Raw genomic sequence first — 27,654 nt, 5'->3', positions numbered from 1 at the left:
CGACCATGGCGAGAGTCTTGGAGAAAACTCTTAGTGCTGTGGAGAATCCGAAAGGAAGAACTCTGTACTGAAAATGGTCGTGACCGATTGTGAATCGTAGGAAGCATCTGTGAGCTGGATGAACTGATATATGAAAATAAGCATCCTGTAGGTCGAGGGCTGTGAATCAGTCCCCTTGATCCAGTGCAGGTATTATAGTGCCCAGTGTGACCATCTTGAATCTTTGTATCCTCACGAATTTGTTCAGTTGGCATAGGTCTAGTATAGGCCTCCATCCTCTGGTCTTTTTCCAAGTCAGAAAGTAATGGGAGTAGAAACCTGTCCCTTGAAGTTGTGTTGGCACAGGTTCTACTGCACCTAGTTGTAGAAGATGTGCCACTTCTGTGTGCAGTAAGTGGTCATGAGAAGGGTCCCTGAAGAGGGATGGGGAAGGGTAGGAGGGTAGGATATAGAAGGGTCCTCGGACTGCTAAAGTTTGAGAAGTGGTGGCATAACAAATGCCAAGATTGATTTGTCAGTTGAAAAACAGTTGAACAAAAAAAGCAAACCAACTACATTCTTCTAAATTATACCCATGAAAATAAGTTTAACCCCCCCTAAACAATTACATGTTCCCCAAACATGTACTGCATTCCTTTAGTTCTTTTTTTTTTAAATCCACTGCATGTGAAACTGGTCTAAGTAACTGAAAAGCAAGTATAATGCCAAAACACAAGATCCATTTCATGAAGAGAAAGGAAACAAAAAGGTAAAAAACACAGGAAACACAAGTTATTTTATACAGTTAAGAACTAGAACACTAATCTAACGATCTACCCACAAGTTTCAAAATTCTTGGTGACAGAGCAACTGTGTTGTACTTTGTCAAAAACAAGTAAGTTTAATAAAGCTACAAGCAAACATTTGAATTCTCTGTGATACAAAAGTTTTAATGGGCACTTGTGGATAGATTATGTCAATTTGTGAAGAAAATGTATTTTTTCAATCTCACATGTTTTTCCCACCACTGAGCTGCTGGTTTATTTCACTTGCAGGATAAATATCAGTAGTTTTAAGCTATGCTGCTTTTCTTCTGTTCTAGCTGTCCTGACAGTTTACTGTTGCTGCACATGCTAGAGGTCCTAAGGTCATTTCCAAATACAGTATTAAATAAAATACTGGTAATTCCATACTGCGTGCCTTTCAAAAAACAAATGATCACACATTCATGTTGTTGTAGATAAATACTGCGTTATAACTTTATAAATATTAACATAAAAGCTTGGTACTAAGTATACATAAGCTACCTAAATATACAAACTAAATTAATTGATCAGCTAGTCTAAAGAATGAAAAGATGGGTCAGAAAGCTAGTCTGTGTGCTAAAAATTAGCTTTGGGATATGTGTAAAGCACACCATGTCCCTGCTATTTTCCAGGCTTCTGAATGCTCTGCAATGGCCATAGTTCTGCAATTCCTGTACTTTCTCCATAGGAATGGCTGGCCAGTGGATCCGCAGTTGCATGTCATCCTACCTGGCTCTGAAACTATTCCTGTGAGAAAGTGTAACTGTGCCCTCCAGACAGCATTGCTTCACCCATGAGATGCAGACAACCTGTGTAACCTCTTCAAATCCTGTCCTATTCCTTTCCACAGCAACCACATTGGTTCCATGTATCTCAGGAACAGGATATGCCTCTTAATGCAGCAGAGAGATGTTTTCCAAAGCCTGGAGGTGACCTATTTTATTCACAGAGTCATATGTGTCTGTTCCTCCCTTTAAATTGATGCTTGTTGTGATATTGGTTCAGCCCTGGGTGAAAGAGCAAGACTGGATTTCTTACAACAAACCCTGCCAATCACTGTCTAGGGCCTGACAACGCAGTGCCTTTTGACTATTTCCTCCCCCAATACACGTTCCCTTGCTTTTCTTCAAATTGAAAGAAGTTTCTCAATGGATTAGTCAATAGAAGTGACCTGCTAATTACCACTGCTATAAATATCATAAAATTGAGGATATTATTGTCCTGGCCAAGTTCCAGTTCAGGTAACTGTATTCCAACTACATAAATTCCTTATGCAGTTTCAAGAAGATGAGGCATCTTTCACTTCCTGTCCTAAACTGCTATGTAAGTATTGCTGTGCATTGCTAGTTACCACACTTTACCTCAGCAGTGCATTTCAGTGGTGAGTGAAGTGATCCAGTTTGTAAATCACTTTATGAAACCTATAAGATTGGTCTTGAAGGTATGATATTCCGTGATCTGGAGATCAGAGCATAACAATTATCCACAGATCTTAGAGCCAATAGTATCTCTAGTTCAACCAATTGCATGCACTTTGGGAGTCCTCTATTCTATTTCCCTAGTAGTAAACACAAAAGTTCGATTAAAGTCAAATCCATATTGTTACCTAGAAAAAATCATTATTCTTACCTGCTGAAAATAATGATTTTTGCCTTCTCCGTTATAATAGTTTACTTTAAAATCTCATGGCATTTTACCACATTTTCTGTGGAATTCTCTATTAGTCCATTACTAAAACATTTTGGAAAACTGGTTGCAATACTCTGGTAAACATTTTTTAAAACTCTTTTGTCATAACAATTTTAATTTCTGCTGACCCGTACATGTGTGACATTAAATACTTTGATTTTCCACTATCTGTGATGCTACAGGTAAGGGACTGTCAACATTTCTATTAAAAATTTATATTTTCACAAGTGTAATACTTAGATGAGGAGTCACTCCACATTAATACTTGTCATAAAAGATCTTATGAAAACAATTTATTTTTAAGCTTTTGGGGAAGGTTGGGGGGGTGGGGAAGAGGAACAATATGAGTGGAACAAATAGGTATATGTAAATAATTTAGCAAGAGATTTGTCCATAACATGGTCTAATTGCTTTTGGTATTTTTAGGTAAAAAAAGATTATATGTTTTTATTTATCTATTACAAAGTAACTATTTTCCATGATTTTCTTGTTTACTATAATCACCATGTTTCCTAATTATGTAATTCTAACACTAGACTGAATAGCTCCAGAAGATTCATTTAGCTATTGGTTCAGTGACACTGGAAACAAAAAAATCTCTAAGCAAGCCATTATATAAAAATGTACTGAAACAGCCTTGGAGGAGTTCGTATGAGTTAACACCCATTTAAAAAAACCTTTGTAATATGGTACATTATGGTATATACCATAATGGATCCAAAACAAGCTGTAAAAGATAATAATAATTTAAAACATTTATTTGTTAAGGTTTCCAAAAAACAAAAACATACAATTTAAAAAAAAAATCTCCAAAGGAAACAAACCATAAAAACTATTTTAAGGTAATACTCAGAAGTTGATTTATATCAATAGGGATAAAAGAATGAATGTTATCCAAGCAAGCACTCCATCTTTAACACCAATGCCATTGTGCCGGGTAATTGCTGGAATCTATGGCAGGTGTTCATGTGGAGTTATTAGATGGCTTATAAAACTAGTGACCATCTTAGTTAAGTTTGGAATGTCTAGCCCCAACTTTGAATTTCTCTTTTTTACAGATTTAGGTCAGAACCTTGACCTTATAAAAACTTTATATAGTTAAGCAACAGAATTCAGATTTCTGTTTATTAAAATCAGCCTTCCATAAATATAAAGATCTTGGATATGTGTGAAAATGTCTTTCAATCACAGTATTCACAGCTTTAATATGGAACCCCTAATCAAAACCATTATATTCAATTTGATCTCTATAGACAAACAGTTAAAAACATTTACTAACATTAAATATAATCAATTTGCAAAAACAGATACAGTCTGACAAATATTGTCATGTGCTCTTGCAAAGAGTGCATAGGATATATTTCTGCAGCAATCAAAACAGTAAAATCATCTAATATAACCTCAAGTTCAAGCTGTAAACATTCCTAATTGTAGTTACTTGGAAACATTTTGTTCCTTTCAAGTTTTTATAAGCAACTTGCACTAGGCTTTCCCCTTTATTTTTTTTTCATCAGCTTTACATACATTATCTTCTGTCTTTAACTCTTGGGTTCTCCAAAACCATTAGCATGTTCTTGCTCAGATTCAGTGTAGTGATCCTTTCCTTCCAGTGCATGATGAAATCTTTCATAAGGAATTCTTGTTGAGGTCCCTAATGCACAGTCTTGAGAAACAGGCTGATCACGAAATCTGCTATGCCTTGATAGGATTGCTTGCAGGTTTTGGATCATAACCGTATAGGAATGTAGCTGCTATCACAAGAATGGCTCCAAAGAAAAAGACACTGAATGGAATGGGGGGAAAAAGAAGTAACCTTTTTCAGTCAGTACAATTGTATTTATATTATCTGGTCAGAAGAAATAACATTCATTCTCTATGTTATTTCTAGTGGGGGGAAAATATGTTCCTTCAATTTGTAATGAACTGGCAACTTACTCATCTATTATTCTTAAACTATGAGAATAGGGAGAGATGGAAAGAAACGAAGAAGCCTGAACCTATCAACAGTGAAGTCAAAAACAGTGAAGTGTAAAATTGGGAATGGGGAAAGGACAGAAATTTTGGAGGGACAAGGTAAAAACTGAGGACCTGGTGGGGGTAGAACCAACTAAAGATAAAAAACAAACAAACAAACAAACAAAAAAAAGTGGAACCAGATAAAGATAAGATAAAGAGAGGACAAACTAAAAAGGGGCGGAGGGGGGGGGGGGGAGGACAGGCAGAGAGAAACCACATGCTTGAACAAACCTTTGGGGAAGCTGAAATAACAGGGGGTGGCAAACAGGGAAGAGAGAAGAAGGAAAAGAGCAAGCCGAAAAGCATGTGGGTTGGGAAGGGGGAAAGATAAGGGCAGAGTGCTTAGAGAAAAACAGCAGAGGGAAGTTCAATTCTACATCACTTTCTGGGCTCTGGTTGGAGAGCTCTCAGAGAAAATATAATATTGTCACCTATACCACAATACTTAAGCAAAATGTAATGAACTATCATGTTATTAAATGAAGTCCAGAATCCTTATCTCTGTATTTTAGCTCAAGAATCCATCTAATCCCTTCAAAAATAATTTCAACCATTCTTCTATATATACACCAATACTCATTAAGTATCTAAATTTTTCAGCAACTTTTATATTCCCGTATGCATGGACAATAACTCTCACCTGGTTGGGACAAAATCTTGCAGCCAGAAATAGGAGATCAATGTTGACAATATAATTGACAAAGATGTTGCAAATCCTTTCAAAATATTGTCTGCATATTTTATAACAGCAGCAATCACAAGGCCTCCCAGTGCCTGCAAAAAGTTTGAAACACATTTAAGATTAGCACATATTTTAGATATTTTTTAAAATGACAGATATGGCAAACACAGACCTATCTTCAGACTACTGTATTTAAAGTTATGAAATGTTAATCAGTGTGTTTGAGCCAGGCCCTGAAAACATGAAAATTTCAAAGACCATTATAATGAGATGAGCAAGATATGAGCCAGTGGAATATTTATAGACCTTTGTACCAATACATGCTATATATATTCGTATGTTCCTAACTCACAGGGTGAGGGGGGAGGCTTCCTCTGGCTTCTGGAATTACTAGGGGGCAATTACTGTAAAATCCCAAAGCTGGCTATGCAGAGTCCCAGCCCCTTAAGGCTTGGGTTGCCTGAAGAGGAAGGGACAATGACTGGTTTTACCTGTTTTTGGGAGGCTTGGAGACAAAGGCCTTTGGCATATAAAGGCTGCGTGTAAACAGACTAAAAGGTTTTCTTTCTGATTCGGCAAAAGGACATGATCTTTTCTATAAGAGAGGACTCAACCATGTTGAAGGGTTTCACTTAAAGACTGGAATCTTGTCAGGGTCTCCACAGGACTGATGGGGAGCTATAGCCAAGTGCTTGAGATCCTGTTTTCATTTTATAAATTTTCTCTTAACATTTTTTATCCTAGACTGAATGAGCTCTGCTTTGAAAGAGCTGTGTGGTAACTTGTAACCACTAATAAGAACACTAACCACTGATAAGAACATTGTCCTTGTCGAGAAAGCAGAGAGAAAGAGTTAGACACTGGCCAGACATGCTTGCCGAGAATCACAATGCAACTACAGGCAGCTGCAGCCTAAAATCCTGGTCAGAAGATGGTGGGGATGCAGACCCCTGATCAGAGGAGAGCTGAAGGCTAAAGGCCTGAGACCTGAGAAGGCATTCCTTCAGAAGACCACAGACAGGAATTAAAGGTGCTGTTACCTGAAACTGTGATATGTAATTGATTATTTCAATGGTAACATCTATTTCAATATATTTGCACACATTTCTTAAAAAGTTTTTAGCTATGTATAAAGGCATTAGGTATATTTTAAGCCGTTGTAGATATGGTGGATGAAAGTGATCAGGGCCGATGCAACCCATTAGGGGACCTAGGTGGTCGCCTAGAGTGCTAGCATTTGGGGGGTGGCATTTCGGATCCTTCAATGGCAACCGTGGCGGCCTGATCTTTGGCCGCCCTAGTCAGTGGCAGCATTTAGGCGGAAGGACCTGGGGCAGGGGGGCGCAGGGAGGATCGCCTGCAGCAAGTAAGAGGGGGGCACAGGATGCAAGGGAACCACTCCCCACCTCAACTCACCTCTGCTCGCCTCCTCCCCAGAGCTGCCCCACTCTGCTTCTCTCCCTCCCAGTCTTGCAGCGCCAAACAGCTGATTGGCGCCACAAGCCTGGGAGGCGAGAGAAGTGGAGCGGTGACGGCGTGCTCGTGGAGGAAGCAGAGCAGAAGTGAGCTGGGGTGGGGAGCTGTTGCATGGCTCCATAGGCCGGGGGGGCAGGAGCCTAGGGCGCAAAACATCCTTGCACCCGCCATGAAAGCAATTGACAACAGAACTCTTTCTGCAGATTAAGGGGTCATCGATTATGTTATCAAGAGGACGTTACTAGTGAGTAAGTGTACATTTTTGGCTCATAAAGTTGGTTATTAGGGTGGGTTGTATAATTGCTGGTAGGCTTTATTTTCTTTATTAATCAGTTTTTAATATTACAAAATCAATATTGTTACAGAATTTTATTGTGCAGAATGTTTGGTAACTCAATGCTTGGATTGATAATTTGCAATTTCTCTATTTAGAGGTCTATTTTGCCACCGATGCAAGGGACATTTACTTGCAAAATTCCTATTAGCATTAATGGGAACTACCAGTGTAATTTCCCCAAGCATTTATGGGGAAATAGATTCCAAGTGTCTTTTATGCAGGCATATGGGTTTAGATACATTACCTGTAGAACTACAACTATCCAGGTAAGTTTGTTATATCCTTGAAAAAATCCATTCTTTGACAGAAGTTCTCCATCATATATGTACACACCCATCAATCCAAATATGCTACCAAAAAATCCTACAAGATAAAAGACAGACTTGAAAGCTTGAAACAAACAAAAAAAGGGTGGCGGGAGGGTCCCCATTCCTATAACTGGATCTGCATGTCTACTGGGGTCTGCCCAAGTAAATCAAGTCTCAAGATCAGGCTTTGGTTTGCAATATAATAACCATGTTTAAATCCAACCAGTGGATCTGACAGGAACTTTTTTTTTTAAAATAGTTTTTCCTCTTATAACAGATTTTGATCATTTCAGTTATAAGACTGATGTATTCTTGGCCTGCATTGCTTTACATATAAGCAGATAACTCTGGTGTACGGATATAATTTTTAAAAAAGATACGCCCAAAGGATTTTTTTATTTTAAATATTATTTTCAGTTTATAATGAACCTTTAAGAAACTTAAAATTTGTTTCCTTATATTTTTTAAAAAGTTCTTTCATAAACTCGTTTGTTGTTACAGAATTTCTCCTGAATGTTCTGTTTGTATTGGAGTTGGAAGTGTTAGAGCATTACTTCTACTACAGAAATAAATGATGAGAAAAAAATCCATTAGATCGTAATCATGTATTTTACAAATTTTAGAAAAATATTTAAAAAGGAAATTGTGACTAATATTCCTTTAATTTCTGAATAGACAACTTAAAAATTTCTAAACATTTTACATAATCAGACATTATTCAAATTATTCCATCAGCTTAAGTTAAAATAACTGAAAATGTTAAATATTTTTCTGAAAAAGCTGACATGCCTTTCACTATTATAAACCTCAAATTTAAACTCATAGCTCAACGTATCATTACCCCATACAGGCACTTTAAAACCCTGTTTTGAGAATGTAATTGTTCTTGTATACCAAGTAATGGAACATTGGGGGGCTGGGGTGGAGACCAGGGACAACATCAAACTGTTTTTGTAGATTCCTTTCTGCACTGTAGAAGAAAATCTGAAGAACAATTTATCAAAGAATCATCACTTTTCAACATAGTTATGAATATTTACTATGCAATCATTTCAAACGTGTGTTCTGCTGTTAGTTCCTTACAGTGAGGATGACTCCAGAGTTTTAGTTAAATTTTAGACTTGGCCTGGTTCAAATAAACATGGGTTCCCCTACAAAGTACTTTGATTATGATTGTGGTCCACATCTAAAAACCCAAGATTCACTGCAAGTTTCTCACCCTCCATCCAAATTCTATGCCATGAAAAGGGTGGGTGAGATCAAATCTGTGGGACCCTAAGAGACAGTAAGCATAACTCATGTATTCAGACCTGACGTGTGTGTGCGTGTGTAGACAGTTAGAAGTATAGTGAATCCTGTTTTCCTGTTAAGCAGGAGGAAAGGAACCAGAAAATAAATTAAGATGACTGTTCAAATATATACATCAGTAAGTAACCATAAGTAAACAGGTGCATTAATTTTCCTTCTATTTTGAAAGAGTAAGAATATATACAGTTCCCTAAATTAAAATACCTTTTCAACAGGTATTCAAATCTTATAATACTCTTCTCTATATTCTAGAGAAATTATGAATATTTTTAGTTCACTTCATTGCAACAAGGAGAGCTCAAAGGAAAAATAAAAGAGTTCAAATCCTGATGGAGGCATTTACTTAAATGTAAATACTTAGACTTCAGTTGCAATAGATGGAGATTATATGTCCATCCTCTGCCTACTAGAAGAAGGGTGTCTCCTTCTACAGCCCGTTAAGAGGCAGGGGAACAGGGGAGGTATTGCTGTTTTCCATCAACGTGAGGAAACTGGTTTGAAAGCCAGTTCAGAATAGATTGTCCCTGTCATCTTCAAAAGCCAGTTTCCAGGGGATTCAGAATCACTTTTGAGATGAGTAGTATGAGAGAGATAGAGCATGCAGCAGATGAGGACAGTGAAGAGCTAGGGTCATAGTTCACACATGTGAACAAATGGGAGTAATGAAGGAGTTCATTGTGTCTTTAAAAATGTCAGTCTATAATTCCTATAGTCAGAGATATAGGGGTTATGTTTATTTCTAAATTCTTACACAAATATAGCTTTAAACATTTATTTTGTTCTACTGTATGTCTAAATTCTATAAAAACCTTGTTAGATAGTGTCCATACTTTTTAAATCAATTCAGTGTTTATGAAACATGTTGGATTCATATTACTGGACACATATTACTCAATTACTTTATAAGACAAATCACACAATCTTTCAAATAAGTCACATAGGGTACCTTTATTTCAAATGCTCCACAGTCCAAATTCAACTGGCTATATTCCAGTTGTTCTCTAGAACCAATTAGTCTCCATTTTAAATCAAAGTAAACAGACTTACAAATGTTGAATTAGCAAGTTAAATACAATAAGTGAGTTTAGAGCAGGATGCAACTGCTGGTGTTCCTGTTAGAAAAACAGATATCAAACTTGCTAAATGTTTATGTAATAATTTGATTATCCACAGCATGATAAAATATTATTATACTTATTTTACTGTATATCTGAATTTTGTTCACTGTTCATCTGAACGCAGTATCTCCTTTTTAAATGGCCAAAACTGGACTTACCAAGTTGGATGTTTCTGATCCAGACAGACTGTTTGGTTTCTTTTAAAATTTTCTCAAAATAAACCCCAGCAAATCCACTTGAAAAGCAGGCTATAAGGACTGCTATAAGACCAACAAATTGAGATCCTGCTGACAACTCTTTAGTAGTTGTTGCTTGAGAATCTGAGGGCCACTAAGTGTAAAAACAAAACAATGTGTGTACATTTTAAAAAAATGATATAAATTATTTCATAAAATTAAGTTTTAATGTTTATAGAATGCATGTTTGTTTTCTATCAAGGGTCTGTACTGCTGATAAATGCAGAGAGGTTTATTGCATGATTGTAAAGTCTTGTATTCTGTTATCATATATTTTTGAAAATTTCACCAAATCTACTGTTAAAATTTTTTCCTCTGTATCTTGTTGAATAAGGGATAAAATTCTGTGCTCACTGAAATTACAAGCAAAACTCTCACCAGCTTCTACAGGGCCAGGATTCCACCCAAGATATCTTATGAATGGAAGGAGGATAGATATTATATGTAGTGTCTGTGTGTATGATGTTTACTATTTTATAAAAATGATGCAAGGCTGTAGGCAAAGACATACTGAAAAGTTTAAGAACTGTAAGAGGTTAAAAAAATAAAAAGTAACTCTCAAACTTCAGAGCAGACAAAAAATATTTAATCTATCTCCGCAAACTCTCCTGTCCTATGATTCTACCCTGGAAATTTTGGAAACTTTGTATTCGACTCAATTAGTTCCAGGGGCACAATATAATTACCTACACTCAAATACTTGTGTTCCTTAATAAAAAGAATAAAAGAAATTGCAAATAACTTAGACACATACTATATTTACCTGTACAAATGCAACTCCCGTCATCAAAATCACTAATGATAACCATTGGTATACACCTAATTTCTTACTTAGCATGGACACAGAAAATAATGCTGTAGTAAGAATTTTTAATTGATATGTGACCTGAAAAGACAAAATAAAGTTATCACTATACGACCTGTTTTTTGTCTGTACAATCATGGAAAAATCTAAAAACACAATACCTGATAAGTGGCTGCATCTAGATTTGACAGTGCTACATACAGCAAGTTATTTTGGAGAGTATAAATCCCTGATGGAATAGCAAGTTTAAGTGTTTCCATAGGCTTGTTAAGGATTTCATCATGTAGCACTCTGTTCAGAGCCCGTAAATTGCACTCTACTCAAAGAAACAATAAAAGAGATAAAGATTAAGAAAAAAGAAAGAGAGGGAAAATGGGAGGGCTACAATTTGTAACAGTTTTTTTAGATGGCTACACACTTTTTATGACAACTTTTGTCTTCAGAAAACTCAAAATGCTGTATGACCTTTCTCAGGTTTTTACATTGATTCTATCAGGTATGCAACTCCTGATACTTTGCTATCATACAAAGTGTCCGCATTAGCCCAAAATACTAAAGCTGAAACGATTATCCAAAATAGTGTTCACAAATCCTATGCTGATTACAATTTCTGTGACTAAGAATTTAATAAGCCTTCCTCAAAAAAAAAAAAAAAAAAAAAAAGGCAATTAAGTAGAAATCTTTCCACTTGAAACTTCAACATCGCTTCATTTTGCAGCTCAATCTTTTCTTTAAATTTATACCAAGCTTATGAAAACCCTTTATGTGTTTATGGATGTGTCACTTGAACCAAATGGGAAGATTTTTGTTTGAGGGTTGAAAACTAAGGACAAGATATTGAGATTCTGGAAAGAGGAAAATGATTGTGCTATATATAAAACATAGAATGTGAGAACTAAAGTGAGTTTGAAAATACAGCAAGTTATTTTGATCTTAGATATTGTGCTTCTTCCTATAATACTGAAACAGCTTCTCTCCTTTCATGCTTGTATGACCTCACTGTGGCTTGTGCACTTGTCACTTATGCTTCAAGCACATGTACAGCCTTGTGCCTTCCCTTTCTCCTACTCATTCTTCTCTAGAGATGCTTTCTGGGTAAACAGAAGGTGCAGGCCTGTTACCAGGACAACAATTCTTGCCCTACATCCATGACCTGTCAAGTGGAATCTTTTGAGTATATTTTTATACAAAGTTTACAAAAGATTATACTGCGTGCTTAGGTATGAAGTACAAAACAGAAGTCTTTCCTGCCTGTAGGTTAACTTTCTCATAGAAATGGTTTTAGATCTTCTTTTCACATATTTTGATGTGGGAAGGGCAATCTTTTGTTCTCTCTATCTTGGCATTCACATAGCTCCTTATCACAGCATTCGAGCACCTGTTTTTGCAGTTGTCACCAAAATACAACAATTGATAAAAATATAGGAAAGCTACTTCTAGATTAAAATCTGAAACATACTGCTGTCTTTGTAGACCAATAAAATGCAGGCCATAATCTTCAAAAATTCAGCAACAACTACTGCAGTAGAGGATAAGTAACGAGGTCCTTCCTCTTTCAATGTCCGAGAATATCGCATAGTCAAAACTAAACTAGTGGTCTGAAAGACCAAGATCCCCAGGGAAAGGTATTTTAAATTAGTAGACATTGCTTGACTTTCAGTTTCCTGAAACAGAATAAAAAGGAAAAAAATTAAAAGTTAAAACCAAAACCAGACAGTTTCTCTGTGAATTAGCATTTTTAAAGGGTATCCAGGGAACATAATTCCCTTCAGTGTCTATCCAATTCCCTAATCAGAAAACAATGGCGTAAAGAATGAATTCATTTCCAGGGGGCTGTATGTAGTAAAATAACACATGGTGATGCTACCAAAGTTTTAGGAAGAATAATCCTTATTGCATAAGAAACACCTGCAATAATAATGCTCTTGATTCTCACTCAGTTTTTATTATTACTATACGAGACTTCATTCCAGTCAAGGGTGGAATAAACATGTTTAAATAGGACTTTGATACTTAAGAGATTATGGAAAGTAAATATTCCACATAATAAGGTTTAGTATAGTAACATGGCAGTCATGAATAGAACGGTTCCTTGCACATTCAAAGATCTATTGAAATAAATAAATCTAATTTGACAATGTTAATAAAAAGGGATATAAAAGCCTAAAAACCTTAAATGTTTTTCATAATACATGATTATAGATAAGAAGAATATAGATCCAACAACAAACATTGCAGTGATGTCATACAATATGCTGATTATTGTATTAAAATTAAATATTCCTTATATTTGCTCTGGGTAATGAAAAATGTCACAGACATCTTTACGATAACTATTAATGCAGGTTCTCCCACTGTACATTTCTACATATTATCTCCTAATTTACCAATTAGAGACCAAATAGTAGTCACTAAGATAGTCCCTCAAATTTCTACTTTAGAAACATTTGAAATGTTGAGAGGCCCTAAATCTGCCAACACTTATGCACATGTTTAACATGTTTCACAGTACAATAGTTACTAACTACATTTACAGTAACTCCAGTTATAATCAGTGTTGATGAACCTAATCCCTGTACTGAAAATTCACCTGTCTGTCAAACACTGTAGCCTTGAGAAAGGCCAACACTGAAACTACAGGTATAACTTCAATTACATCATATCAGTAAGATGAAAAGAACAAAGACCCAATTCTGCAAATACATCAGCAAATGGCAAAGCCTAAATGCCCTGTCTAAAGTATGAAAATTCACTGAAGCTAATACTGATTACACCAGTGAAGCTGAATCAACATCAGGAATCAATGTATATAGGCCTCTGGCTACTACCATCACTTTAAGCACTGTATTTATCAGATCTGAGCTAAGCAGCACCTAGTACAGACGGCAAGAGAGATGATTAGGCCTGTTTTAGTTGAACTAGCAAAATGCTTCGTGTTAACAAGGAAATCTAGAACAGTATCACTGGAATTAAGTACATTATAGGTCCTTCATTTTCTTCTACTCCTCCCAGTTATTAGTTATGAATGCTTACAATACAAATAGATTTATACTGAAGACACATCAACTTTACATTCCATGGAAAATGTACCAATTACAGCATTCGCTATTTGTATATTGAACCAAAATCATAATACTTTTAAAAAACATAAAAAAAGGAAGTCCATGAGCATACAAGTAGAATAAACAAAAAGAGTAAAATTCAAGACAAGTCATTCTGGTCCACATTTTTAAGTTTCTGTGCTTGATATATGCAATGCCCAATGCATGCACAAGGTGGAGAGGTGCATATACTCACACAGGTGATATATAAATCTTGACTTGCAAGTATCTGGCGTTGTGTGTAAAGCTGAACATGTAGAAAATATGCAAGTATGTTTGAAAATTTGCACCTGAAATTAAAGCTATTTTAAAATGACTGCAGTTCTGTGTCAAAATATATTTTATAAAAGTAGTTATTCTTTCCCAGATCTGCACAGCTGTACTATTAATATAATTCTGTCTTATATAGATATGGTGTCAGAGTTTAGATGGATTTTTTCCAGGTAAGTATGTAAAGTGGCTATAAAATGTGGGTACTTAAGGAAACAACAAAAATTGGACAAGATTTGTAACCATTCAGCCACAGATGGAGATTAACTGCATTTCTGTTCTCTGAGCACTAAGATTATTTGCAGTATGTAATATCTGGCTGCATACATTTTTGTAAAAGCCCATTTGTACTGTTTGTGCTATTTACTGGAATAAATTAAGTAGAAAAACTTCTGGAGTAAGAGGCAATACAAGACTACTGGTGTTGAAAATTAACTGGTTGATCATTAACCAGAATTGAGCAATATAAAGACCTATGTACTTTGCAGCAAGTCTCACCTCAACGCTGTGGCAATCGGGTAAGGCAGACTGAAGATTTTTTAGCAGTTTTAGATAAATGCAAAAACTGAGTTATTTAACTAAATATGAAAATGAATGTTACTACAATATCATTTATTTACATAATTTGATATTAAATTAAGTTTTATGCTACGCCAACATTTTTATATCTTCAGTGCATTGGAGATGTACTATTTTAGAGAAGATGTTAAGGTAAAGTTGAAGATTTCTGTACTTGGAGTTTTTGACACCTGGAATGGTGTAGAAGGCAGCACTCGAGTTTGAGAGATAAGCACATTATTCTTAGGCTGCTACACAAAGAAAACTTGGATAACTTTCCACTTGTAGTAGCAATGGTGGAGGCTATACAGTTGACAAACACCTGAGTCCTGTCTACACTACAGCCTTCACTGTTGCTGGCATAGTGAAGCTACACTGATGATGAAACAGAGGAGCTAATTTTCCCAGTATAGAAGAGACCTAATATTTCCCCGTTTTATTTTCATAGGTGTGGGATTACAGCTTGTCCATGTTGTATTAGGTTGCTTCTGAAGCCAGCAGATCTTAGGGCTGAAACCCAGTAGTATTCTATTAAATTAATTTCATATTACAATGTATGAATTTCAAGCCACCATATTTTCTTATTCTTTTTTTGGTAGAAGGTGATCTTGCATATTAATATGAGAGTTTTAACAATTATCATTTTCATTCACACCAAACAATTCCTACTACCTTCTATGGTACCCATCCTTTCTTTTAACAGGGAGTGTTTGGGATCTGGCAACACAATCACCATTAGATGGTTAAAGAAAATATGTGTTTCTCCTAAAATACATTTACAGATAAGTTTTTTCCAAAACTTTTTAAAACTCACAATCAAAATGCTTCTGAACAAATTCCTTTGAAATAAATACATATAAATTAGAATAAAGACCTTTGCAGAATCCTTTGATCGTGAACTTCTGTATTCTGGGAACTAGCAAAGCAATACTGAAATACAGGTCATCCCTACAAATGGAGTTTTGAACAGTGCTCTGGGATGATCTTTAAAATGGGTCATATCATCAGTAAATACTGCCCATTTCCATTTATTGAAACGCATCATTTTATTAAGTAATTTAAAAATAGCACTAATGGTTTAGCTATGATGACTGTTAAGTTAATATTCAGCATCACAAATACCATCACAAAAACTTTTCCATTAAAAACAAAACAAACATACACTAGACAAATGTGAAAAATACATACAGAAATGTTGTTTTGTAGTACAATCTTCTGTTCATTAGCTGCCATGATTCCGGAAAACAGAAATTTTAAGATGGTAACATTATTTATTTAAGCTTGCCTCCTTAAAATTGGTTACAAATCCTTGGGTTATTTTTTTCAACCAATTCTTCCCCCCCCCCCCCCCAAACTCCTTCTAAGCAGATTTTTAAATTGGATAAAGTGCCTCAAAACGGTAGTAGCAGTAGAATGTCATATTTGCATTTCATAATTCCCTGAAGAAGCCACACAGTTTTACAAATGATGCAAAAAAACCAAACAACAAAACCAAAAAAACACCACAACAACCCTAAGTATGGTCAGTGATATAGAGGAAAAAAAAATGTTCTCGGAGTTAAGAGTTGAATTTAGGATAATCCATGAAAAGTGGCCTCAGCAGTGTTCAGCAACACAGGTTTGTACATAATAATCTCACTGAATTCTAGACGGTAGGGCTGGTTCTATATATCAGATAAGTCACATGCCAGGAATTGCGTAACAATTGAACTTACGCACTTCAATAAATCATCCACGCATTCACCTTTCTAACTTGCCAGTAAGCTTATTAGCTTTGCTTAGTGTCTTTCTTCTTCTTTTCCAGAAGGATCACATATCAGCTTGTACAACTCAGTGCAAATTGGACTTGGATCCATTGAAACACATAAATGGGTACTGAACTTTTGAGCCTCTGAATAGTTTCATTGGCTTCAGTGGGACTACTCACATGCTTGGAGACAAGCATATGCTTAGGTGAGTTGCTAGTCTGCTCAGCACTTCGCAAGACATTAAAATAGCAGTGGCTGCCAGCAGCACCTAAGGCCAAGGGAGGGGCTAATCAAAGCTAGGAATTTGGTGGCATAGGTACTTTGACTTCATGAGGGAAAAAGTGTGTTTTTAACCCTGTGTAAACATCCTAGTACACACAAGGCAATTTGCAATTTTCATAGCTCAGCTGGTTGAGGAAAACCAGGCTTCCGCCAGGATTTACCTCAACCAACTAACGTGCTAAAACTACAAAATGCATTATCTGCACTAGGATTTTAACAAGTGTTAAAATCATATCTTTCTTCCTTTGCCTTACACTGCATTGGTCTCAGTAGCCCCGCCAAAAACTCCTTTTGCAGGAGCATCAAGAGGCTGGAATCCTCCACAGAATTTCCCAGAAGTGGCCCTTCAAAAGGCCCCCAACATCCTTTAGGATGGAGGGGCTCAGCAGCAGTTTCCTGTCCGAGTAGTATGGCCTCATCAAGTGTTTTATATGTACGCTATCCAGTTTTAGTGAGCTATACGTTGTTTGCTCACTAAAGGTCAATTCCTGTAGAAGATCTGCAGAAAGTTCCAAGAGCAGCAAAATCAGCACTGAGTGCAAGTCCCAGCTGCAGAGATGCTACATAGGACAACTTAGTCCCTGTCCTGCGTGCCATAGAACAATGATATGTGGTATGATATGCAGAGTTACCACATATCACTGAGATTTTGAAAGCAGGGGCATGAGCAGCAATTCCATGACTTGCCAACTTCAACTGGCGGAGAGTTCAAAGGCTGTGGCAGTTGCTGAAGTAGCAAAGTGAGCACCTCCACTGGTGCTATACAGCTTAGGAAGGAACAAGATTCTGTCCTCCCGGATCCTCACAGAAAACTCCCAAAACAAAGCTCATTTACTTACACTTTCCACAGGAATGAACATTTGGCCTACTGTCTATCAGGAAGCCCAGTACTCTGCACTCAGCTCTGCTAGCTCTCACAGCATTTCTTTCTGAAACGCTGAAAGAGTAGTGAGGCCTCTCATGCTGCAAACCTGTTTTTTTACTGTTACACAAGTATTTTGTAGGGGAAAATTAGAAAATAAATTGTTTTGGGAAATAAATCTTAATGATGTGAATGCAGGCAGGCTGATCCTTTTTTGCTGGGTCATTTTCAATTTGGCCGTTACGAAGAGAGAAATCATATATAGAGGAGTCAGTACAAAATAATCCTGGGTTATATTTTTGGCAAGAACTAAACAACGACTATAGTTAACCACGATTATCCAAATTTCAATCATCTGACTTTGGGTTCCTTGCTCCTGTGTCTATCACTCACACAGACAGTGTTCTGATTATCCAAAATTATTCAATATCCTTCATTAGATTTGAATAGTTCAAGCTGAATTGTAGTATTCCTCTTCCCACACCTACTACAGCTCACCTACACATCATTTTGTGAAACTTCTCCAGAAAGGCCAGCTTTACAGTCTGAGAAACACTGTTTCAGGAATATTAAAATGAGAAGTGGTGAGTGCAAGAAGAGAATACTGAAACAAGGAGTGCCCCAATGAAAAAGTAAAAGAGAAAGCATTATGACAACATTATATATGCATGACAACATTATGCACATGACTGGAATAGTGGTATAGAAGGGTACAGCTTGCTCAGGAAGGACAGGTAAGGAAAAAAGAGAGGTGGTATTGCCTTACATATTAAAAATGTATACACTTGGACTGAGGCTGAGACAGAAATAAGAGACAGACTTGCTGAAAGTCTCTGGGTAAGGATAAAAGTGGGAGAAAACAAGGGTGATGTTATCTCAGGGGTCTGCTACAGACCACCAAACCAGGAAGAAGAGGTAGATGAGGCTTTTTTTAAACAACTAACAAAATAATCCAAAGCACAGGAGTTGGGGGTGATGGGGAACTTCAACTACCCAGACACTTGTTGGGAAAATAACACAGCTGGGGACAGATTAGGCAACAAATTCTTGGAATGTATTGGAGACAATTTTTTTATTTCAGAAGGTGGAGAAAACTATTAAGAGAGAGGTTGTTCTAGATTTGATTTTGACAAATAGGGAGGAACTGGTTCAGAATTTGAAAGTTGAAGGTAACTTAGACTCATAGACTTTAAGGTCAGAAGGGACTATCATGATCGTCTAGTCTGACCTCCTGTACAACGCAGGTCACAGAATCTCACCCACACACTCCTGTAATAAACCTCTAACCTATGTCTGAGCTACTAAAGTCCTCAAATCATGGTTTAAAGACTTCAAGGTGCAGAGAATCCTCCAGCAAGTGACCCGTGCCCCATATCGCAGAGGAAGGCAAAACCCCCCAAGGGCCTCTGCCAATCTGCCCTGGAGGAAAATTCCTTCCCCACCCCAAATATGGCGATCAGCTAACCCTGAGCAAGTGGGCAAGACTCACCAGCCAGACACCCAGGAAAGAATTCTCTGTAGTAACTCAGATCCCACCTCATCTAACATCCCATCACAGGCCTATATTGGGCATATTTACTATTAATAATGATCAATTAATTGCCAAAAATAGGCTATCCCATCATACCCTCCCCTCCATAAACTTATCAAGCTTAGTCTTGAAGCCAGATGTCTTTCGCCCCAACTGCTCCCCTTGGAAGGCTGTTCCAGAACTTCACTCCTCTGATGATTAGAAACCTTCATCTAATTTCAAGTCTAAACTTCCTAGTGTTCAGTTTAAATCCATTTGTTCTTGTGTCCTACATGGTACTTGAGCTTAATAATTCCTCTCCCTCCTGGTATTTATCACCTCTATATATTAGAGTGCCAATCAGATATTCCCCTCAGTCCTTCTTTGGTTGGGCCTAACAGCCAAGCTCTTTGAGTTCTCTTTCATACCAGAGGTTTTCCATGCTCAGAATCATCCTCGTAGTCATTCTTCGTACTGCTCGCAGTTGAATTCCCTGCCTCTTAAACATGGGAGACCAACCTCCACACAGTGTAACGTACTACACCTCCCTATCTCTACTGAAATACCTCGCCTGATGCATCCCAAGACTGCATAGCTTTTTAAAGGCCATATCACATTGGCACTCTAGTCATCCTGTGATCACGAAATACTTCAAGTCCTTCTCCTCCTCTGTTACTTCATTGATGAGTCACACATTTATAACAATTTTCATGTTATTAATCCCTAAACGCATACTTTGCACTTTTCACTATTAAATTTATCCTATTGCTATTACTCCAATTTACAAGGTCATCCAGATCTTCCTGTATGATATTCTGGTCCTTCTCCGTGTTAGCAAACCTCCCAGCTGTGTCTCCACAAACTTTATTACCACACTCCCCCTTTTTGTCGCAAATCAGCAATTAAAAGGTTAAATAAGGTGGTCCCAAAACCAGTCCCTAAGGAACCCACTAGTAACCTCCTTCCAGCCTGACAGTTACTTTCAGAATGACCGCTTGTAGTCTCCCCTTTAACCAGTTCCTTATCCACCTTTCAATTTTCATATTGATCCCATCTTTTCAATTAACTAATAATTCCCCATGTGGAACCAATCTGAAATGCCTTACTGAAATCGAGGTAAATTAGATCCACTGCATTTCCTTTGTCTAAAAAAATCTGTTACCTTCTCAAAGAAGGAGATCAGATTGGTTTCGCATGATCTACCTTTTGTAAAACCATATTGTATTTTGTCCCAATTACCACTGACCTCAACATCTTTAACTACTTTCTCCTTCACAATTTTTCCTAAGACCTTGCATACTACAGATGTCAAAGTAACAGGCCTGTAGTTACTCGGATCACTTTTTTTCCCTTTCTTAAAAATAGAACCTATGTTAGCAATTCTCCGATCATACAACCCCTGAGTTTACAGATTCATTAAAAAATCTTGCAAATGGGCTTGCAATTTCATGTTTAATATTTAATATTCTTGGATGAAGATTATCTGGCCCCCTGATTTAGTCCCATTAAGCTGTTTGAGTTTGGCTTCTACCTCGGATGTGGTAATATCTACCTCCATAACCTCATTTCCATTTGTCATCCTTCCATTATCCCCAAGCTCCTCATTAGCCTAATTAAAGACTGAGGCAAAGTATTTGTTTAGATATTGGGCCATGCCTAGACTACCCTTAACCTCCACCCCATCCTCAGTGTTTAGCGGTCTCACTACTTCTTTCTTTGTTTTCTTCTTATTTATATAGTTACAGACAGGGCCAGTTCTAGGTTTTTTGCTGCCCCAAGCAAAACACATTTGGAAGCCCCCCCCGCCACTTTTGTTTTGGCTTTTACACATTTGCACTTTGCAATGGTTTTTTTTTTGTTTTGTTTTTTGTTTTGGCTCCCCCAGGATTCTACTCAGCCCCCATGCTAAGCAAACAGGAGCCCCCCTTGTTCCCTTTCTGTCTCTTTTCAAGCTTCACTCTGTGCTGGGAGGCAGGGGGTAGGGGTTGTCTGGAAAGTGGCGGGGGAAAGTGATGTGCCTGGGTCAAGGGCTGGGATTCTGGACCAGGGTATGCCTGGGAAGGAGAGCAGGACGCTGGCCTGGGACAGTCTGGCCCCCGGAAGGCTGGGCTGGCAGAGTGGCAGCCGGAGGTGGCTCTCTGAGTGCGCCGCAGGGGGTGGGGGCAGTGGCGGGACCCTCCTTTATAGACAGCAGTGGGGCACAATGCAGGGCCATGGAGGGTGTGGCCACAGACCCGCTGGGCGGCGAGCCCTACTATTACTATGGGGAGGCGAACGAGAGCGGGCCAGGCATGCAGTGTGAGTGGCCAGCAGACTGGGTGGTGTCCTCGCTGCTGTCTGTGCTCTACATGCTGGTCTTTGTGCTGTGGTTTTCGGGCAGAAGGCTGGTGATCTTCATCTTATGGGGGGACCCGCAGGCCAAGCACTATACCGCTCCGCTGACACCTACATTGGCAGCCTGGTGCTGGCCGACCTGGCCTTTGTGGTGACCCTGCCGCTGTGGGCCAGCTACATGGTGCTGTGCTTCCACTGGCCCTTCAGCTCAGCGCTGTTCAAGCTCAGCAGCTGCCTGGTGCTGCTCAACATGTTTGCCTCCGCCTTCTGCCTGGGCTGCCTCAGCTTCGAGCACTACCTGGCCATCATTTGCTCGCTGCCGCGCTCCCAGCCCATGCGTCCCCGCGTCTCTGCACTGCTCTTGCAGGCCGTGCTCTGGCTGCTGGCCCTGCTGCTGCGTGACACGCAGCCCAGCCCAGCCGACAACCAGAATGCCGCCCCTGGAAATGTCCGCCTCAAGCACGTGCTTGCTTTACTGGTGCCTAGAGCTGGTCCTGGTTATAGAACCTATTGGTTTTAATTCCCTTTGCAAGGTCCAATTCTACATGGCTTTTGGTCTTCCTCACTTTATCCCTACATGTTCTGACCCCAATAAGGTAGCTTTCCTTGCTGATGCCTCTCATCTTCCACTCCTTGTAGGCTTTCTGCTTTTTCTTAATCACCTCTCTGAGATGCTTGCTCATCCAGCTTGATCTGCAACTCCTGCCTATGAATTTTTGTCCCTTTCTTGGGATGCAGGCTTCTGATAATTTTTTCAACTTTGATCTGAAGTAATTCCAGGCCTCCTCCTCCTTTAGATCCACAAGTTCTTCAGTCTAATCTGCTTCCCTAATTTCCTTAATTTTTTTTAAGTTAGCTGTTTTGAAATAAAAAACCCTACTCACAGATCTATTTTTGTTTATCCTGCCATTTAGTTTGAACTGAATTAGCTCATGATCACTCGAACCAAGGTTTTCCCCTAAAACCATTTCTTCTATGAGGTCCTCACTACTCACCAAAACCAAACCTAAAATGATATCCCCTCTTGTTGGCTCAGCAACTACTTGGTGAAGGAATCCATCAGCTTCACATCCAGGAAAATGTGAACCATATTATTATTACTTGCACTTTTCCCCTGTCTATATCTGGGAAGTTAAAGTCTCCCATGATCACACAATTCTCATTAGTATTTACTTCATTAAAAACATTAAAGAGGTCTCTATCCATATCCAGATCAGATCCCAGTGGTCTTTAGCACACCCCAAGCACTATCCCAGGGGAGGATCTAGTAGCTTTCTTCCCCAATGTGATTTTTGCCCAGACAGACTCCATTCCATCACTTATTTCTTTACAGTCTTACTCCACCACCTCTGCCGTTATTTTCGTCTTTCCTAAACAGCACATACCCTTCAATACCTGTACTCCAGTTATGACTACTATTCAACCATGTTTCTGTTATCCCATAATATCTGGTTTCACTTCCTGCACCAGTAGCTCTAGTTCCTCCATTTTGTTACCTAGGCTCCTCGCATTTGTGTACAAACAACTTAATTTTTGCTGTTTGGGTTGGGTGAAAGTGATCATGAAATGGTAGAGTTCATGATTCTAAGGAATAGTAGGAGGGAGAACAGCACAATAAAGACAGTGGATTTCAAAAGGGCAGAGTTTAGCAAACTCAGGGAGTTGGTAGGTGAAATCCCATGGGAAGCAAGTCTAAGGGGAAAAACAACTGAAAACAGTTGACAGTTTTTCAAAGAGACATTATTAAGGACACAAGAGAAAACTATCCCACTGCGAAAGATAGGAAGTATGGCAAGAGACCACCCTGGCTTAACCAGGAGATCTTCAATTATCTAAAACTCAGAAAAGAGTCCTACAAAAAGTGGAAACTCAGTCAAATTACAAAGGATGAATATAAACAAATAACACAAGTATGTACGGACAAAATTAGAAAGGCCAACACATAAAATGAGATCAAACTAGCTAGGGACATAAAGGGTAACAAGAAAACATTTTACAAATACATTAGAAGCAAGAGGAAGACCAATGACAGAGTAGGCGCATTACTCGATGAGGTGGGAAAGACCATAACAGAAAATGTGGAAATGGCAGAGGTGCTTAATGACTTCGTTTTGGTTTTCAACAAGAAGGCTGGTGGCGATTGGATGTCTGACACAGTGAATACCAGTGAAAATGAGGTAGGATCAAAGTCTAAAATAAGGAAAAAACAAGTTAAAAATTACTTAGGCAAGTCAGATGTCTTCAAATCACCAGGGCCTGATGAAATGCATCCTAGAATACGCAAGGAGCTGACTGAGGAGATATCTGAGCCATTAGCAATTATCTTTGAAAAGTCATGGAAGATGGGAGAGATTCCAGAAGAGTGGAAAAAGGGCAAATATAGTGCCCATCTATAAAAAGGAAAATAAAGACAACCCCAGGAATTACAGATCAGTCAGCTTAACTTCTGTACCCGAAAAGATAATGGAGCAAATAATGAAGAAATCAATTTGCAGAAACCTAGAAGATAATGAGGTGATAAATAACAGTCAGCATGGAATTGTCAAGAACAAATCGTGTCAAACCAACCTGATAGCTTTCTTTGATATGGTAACAAGCTTTGTGGATAGTGGGGAAGTGGTAGATGTGGTATATCTTGACTTTAGTAAGGCTTTTGATACTGTCTCACATGAACTTCTCATAAACAAACTAGGGAAATACAACCTAGATGGGGCTACTATAAGGTGGGTGCATAACTGGTTGAAAAACCATTCCTAGAGAGTAGTCGTCAGTGGTTCGCAGTCATGCTGGAAGGACCTAACAAGTGTGGTCCCACAGGGATCAGTTCTGGTTCTTTTCAATATCTTCATCAATGATTTAGATAATGGTATAGAGAGTATACTTATAAAATTTGTGGATGATACCAAGTTGGGAGGGGTTGCAAGTGCTTTAGAGGACAGGATTAAAATTCAAAATGATCTGGACAAACTGGAGAAATGGTCTAAGTAAATAGGATGAAATTCAATCAGGAAATGCAAAGTACTCCACTTCGGAAGGAATGATCAGTTGCACACATACAAAATGGGAAACAACTTCCCAGGAAGGAGAACTGCAGAAAGGGATCTGGGGGCCATACTGGATCAAAAGCTAAATATGAGTCAACATGTAACATGTTTGCTTTTTTTGCAACAATCATTCTGGGATGTATTAGCAGGAGTACTGTAAGACGTGAGAAGTAATTCTTCCACTCTACTCCGCGCTGATTAGGCCTCAACTGAAGTTCCAGTTCTGGGCGCCACATTTCAGGAAAGATGTGGTCAAATTGGAGAAAGTCCAGAGAAGAGCAACAAAAATTATTAAACATCTAGAAAACATGACCTATGATGGAAGATTTAAAAAATTGGCTTTGTTTAGTCTGGAGAAGAGAAGACTGAGGTGGGACATGATAACAGTTTTCAAGCACATAAAAGGTTGTTACAAGGCGGAAGGAGAAAAATTGTTCTTCTTAACCTCTGAGGATAGGACAAGAAGCAATGGGCTTAAATTGCAGCAAGGGCGGCTTAGGTTGGACATTAGGAAAAACTTCCTAACTGTCAGACTGGTTAAGCACTAGAATAAATTACCTAGGGAGGGTTTAGATAATACTTAGTCCTGCCTTGAGGGCAGGGGATTGGACTAGATGACCTCTCGAGGTCCCTTCCAGTTCTATGATTCTATATTACACGATGAACAGCCAAAGTACAATGCAAGTTATCATTCATGCTAACAAGTCATGGGAAGCAGAAAGGGGCCAGTTAAAGTTACAAATGACTATAACACTAAATAAAACAAACTGATTTACCATGAAGTTTCCTGCCAAATAACTGATCTACCAACACTAAACATCATACTACTACAGTAACTCCTCACTTAACATTGTAGTTATGTTCCTGAAAAATGCAACTTTAAGTGAAACAATGTTAAACGGATCTAATTTTCCCATAAGATTTAATGTAAATGTGGGGGGTTAGGTTCCAAGGAAACTTTTTATGGGCAGACAAAAGGCATCATATACTGTACTGTACGGTGGTTGGGAAGTGCCCCTGGCTTAGCCCACATAGGCACAGTCCACTGCAGGCAAGGACACCAGGAAACACCTTCGCAGCAGCAGCTTCCCCAGGGAAGAACAGGCACCGACTTTGCTGGGGGATGCTCCAGGCCTGCCTCTTCCTGGCCTCACAACACTCCAGGCTCACGTCTTCCCACCTCCACTCCACCTCCTCTCCGGAGCAGCCACATCCCCACTCCTTCTCTTCCCCTCCCGCTGCCCAAGTCCTACGTGCCACCAAACAGCTGTTTGGCGGCGCTTAGGACTTTCTGGGAGGGAGGGGAGGAATGGAGACATGGTGCTTCCCTGCTCCTCCCCCTCCCACTCAGAAAGTCCTAAGTGCTGCCAAACAGCTGTTTGGCGGCGGGGGCAGCGCTGGGAGGGAGTGGGAGAAGGCAGAGAAGAAGAACTTGTGCAATGCTCCCTTATAAAGTCACTGCTCTTCCACAGAATCTTACAAGCAGTGGACAGAGCAGGCAGCCAAGTGACATTATAAGGGAGCACTGCACAACTTTAAACGAGCATGTTCCCTAACTGAGCAGTGACATAACTTTGAAACAACGTTAAGTGGAAGGACATCAAGTGAGGAGTTACTGTACTACTACTGATTCATATTTTCTCAGCCAAGTAACAAAATGCCAGTCTTACTGAAATCAGAAACATTAAATTAGATGTAGCAAGAGTACAAAAGACACAAAACCTTTGTGGTAGATGTGAAAAACTTCTAAACTTACATGCTCTGTTTTGTAGCAGTAACTATATCTTATATTCCCGTGTCCCAAAAACATTATAAAAGTAGATTTAAATAATGAATTTGTTACAAATTCCAATGCATCCGTGATTTTCACATTCTGATATTAAGCGTTCGTAAAAGTGAGACTATTATCACTACAAGTTGAGAAAAATCTGAGTGTCTTGTTCTCAGCTATAAAATGACTAATACAGTACTCAAAAACAGCCCTATAAAGATTATGAAAATTCTCACTCTATTCTTCCTATAATAATTATTTCCTTACTTTTATTATTAGCTATCATCCATTTGCAATTCCTTTAACTGTCATTTTCTGTCAGGCCCTGGGATTAATATATAATTAATTCACAAGTTTAAAGTCTACATCTCACAAAGGCCTCATCAGGAATGGCAGCCACACTGTACTTTTGAGGATCAAGTCTTTAGAGACTAAGGCAATTTAAACTATAGGAGGTTAGCACCTCTTTAATTCAGTCTAGAAGTAATGCATGCTGGTGACATCTTCATAAAATTTTGTCTACACATAAGGGTGCACTTAACACTGACAATCACTGATGCATCCTCAAAATGCTCCAGTATTGATTGAACCATGGACATTTAAAAAAAAATAGCGAAGGCATATTGATTTCCATTTTAGACTCTTATCCTGCAACACATGCCATGTGGGCAGACCCTGGGACTCCAGGCAGCTACAGGTTTTTGCACACCAGTAACAGCTTGCAAGATTAAGGTCTTAGTCTGTGGCTGTAGATCACAAAACGACAGCATAGTGTAAACACAAAGTGTGTGTTAATATTGTTTCATGTGCCACAACAGAGAGCTGGAGTCAATGTTTAAACTACTTTGTACTGATTCACAAAAAATGTTTGGCAAGAAAATATCTTTTGTTACTATCCTATCTTTCTTTTTTGTTTTACTGAAAGTTAAATTTTAAAATAAATAAAACAGTCTCAGATTGTTTCTATTGTTCCATTTTCAGCCTTCACAGTGACAATTATATGCTAACATAAGCTGCACTCAGGATGGCTAAAAACTAAATACATTTGACATTTCCAGGGTTGAGGCTCTTTTAGAACATAAGCGTTGAGTGACAGGACGTTCTGCTCCGCTGGAATGTTAGTGCATTTGACTATAAGTGTGTTTTTGCACAGAAAAAAAATTAAAACAAGAAAACATTTAATCAAGACACCTGCATTTCTGAAAAAAAGTTAAACAGGTCTGTGCATACCACCTGTGTTTGCATTTCCGGAAAATGGAATACAAAAGAGGGACATGAACTGAGTTGTTAATAATCAGGGGGTAGCTGTGTTTTTGTGGACACAGACTAACAACAAGGAGTCTGGTGGCACCTTAAAGACTAACAGATTTATTTGGGTATAAGCTTTCATGGGCAAAAAACCTCATTTCTTCAG

General features: G+C 38.4%; 2 protein-coding genes and 1 long non-coding RNA gene across 7 annotated transcripts in view; 2 read left to right on the top strand and 1 right to left on the bottom strand.

Annotated features, from left to right (window-relative positions):
* Nucleotides 1-469: 469 nt before the first annotated feature.
* On the top strand, nt 470-27,621 carry LOC116839212 (uncharacterized). Of its 3 annotated transcripts, XR_012656253.1 has the most exons (5): nt 470-2,108; nt 5,917-6,202; nt 16,494-16,642; nt 18,075-18,213; nt 27,299-27,621. It is a non-coding gene; the product is annotated as an uncharacterized LOC116839212 (long non-coding RNA). The 3 variants fall into 3 exon arrangements; XR_012656251.1 differs by lacking the exon at nt 27,299-27,621 and having other exon boundaries at nt 18,075-19,176; XR_012656252.1 differs by lacking the exons at nt 5,917-6,202; nt 27,299-27,621 and having other exon boundaries at nt 18,075-19,176.
* SLC35A3 (solute carrier family 35 member A3) overlaps nt 3,217-27,654 on the bottom strand; it is a 30,888-nt gene continuing 6,450 nt past the window's right edge. The window contains exons 1-8 of one of the 3 annotated variants that reach the window (XM_032804977.2): nt 15,878-16,411; nt 12,220-12,424; nt 10,922-11,076; nt 10,719-10,841; nt 9,878-10,049; nt 7,230-7,348; nt 5,131-5,264; nt 3,217-4,257 (exon numbers count right to left, since the gene is read on the bottom strand). In XM_032804977.2, coding sequence (XP_032660868.1) covers nt 4,167-4,257; nt 5,131-5,264; nt 7,230-7,348; nt 9,878-10,049; nt 10,719-10,841; nt 10,922-11,076; nt 12,220-12,424; nt 15,878-15,922 — 1,044 coding nt within the window. In that variant the 5' untranslated portion in view covers nt 15,923-16,411 and the 3' untranslated portion in view covers nt 3,217-4,166. Of the gene's footprint in view, nt 4,258-5,130; nt 5,265-7,229; nt 7,349-9,083; nt 9,308-9,877; nt 10,050-10,718; nt 10,842-10,921; nt 11,077-12,219; nt 12,425-15,877; nt 16,418-27,654 lie in introns of those variants that run through there. The other 2 variants (XM_032804978.2, XR_004377071.2) reach the window with 2 other exon arrangements.
* On the top strand, nt 20,907-27,301 carry LOC142047099 (apelin receptor B-like). Its single transcript, XM_075067826.1, is given in 3 exon segments — nt 20,907-21,512; nt 21,515-21,823; nt 22,999-27,301. Coding segments are annotated over 3 exon segments (867 nt in total). The 5' UTR covers nt 20,907-21,103; the 3' UTR covers nt 23,148-27,301.

Source organism: Chelonoidis abingdonii, chromosome 7 (assembly GCF_003597395.2).
Source record: "Chelonoidis abingdonii isolate Lonesome George chromosome 7, CheloAbing_2.0, whole genome shotgun sequence".
Lineage (NCBI taxonomy): Eukaryota > Metazoa > Chordata > Testudines > Testudinidae > Chelonoidis > Chelonoidis abingdonii.
This window is presented reverse-complemented; position numbering and strand designations above follow the sequence as displayed.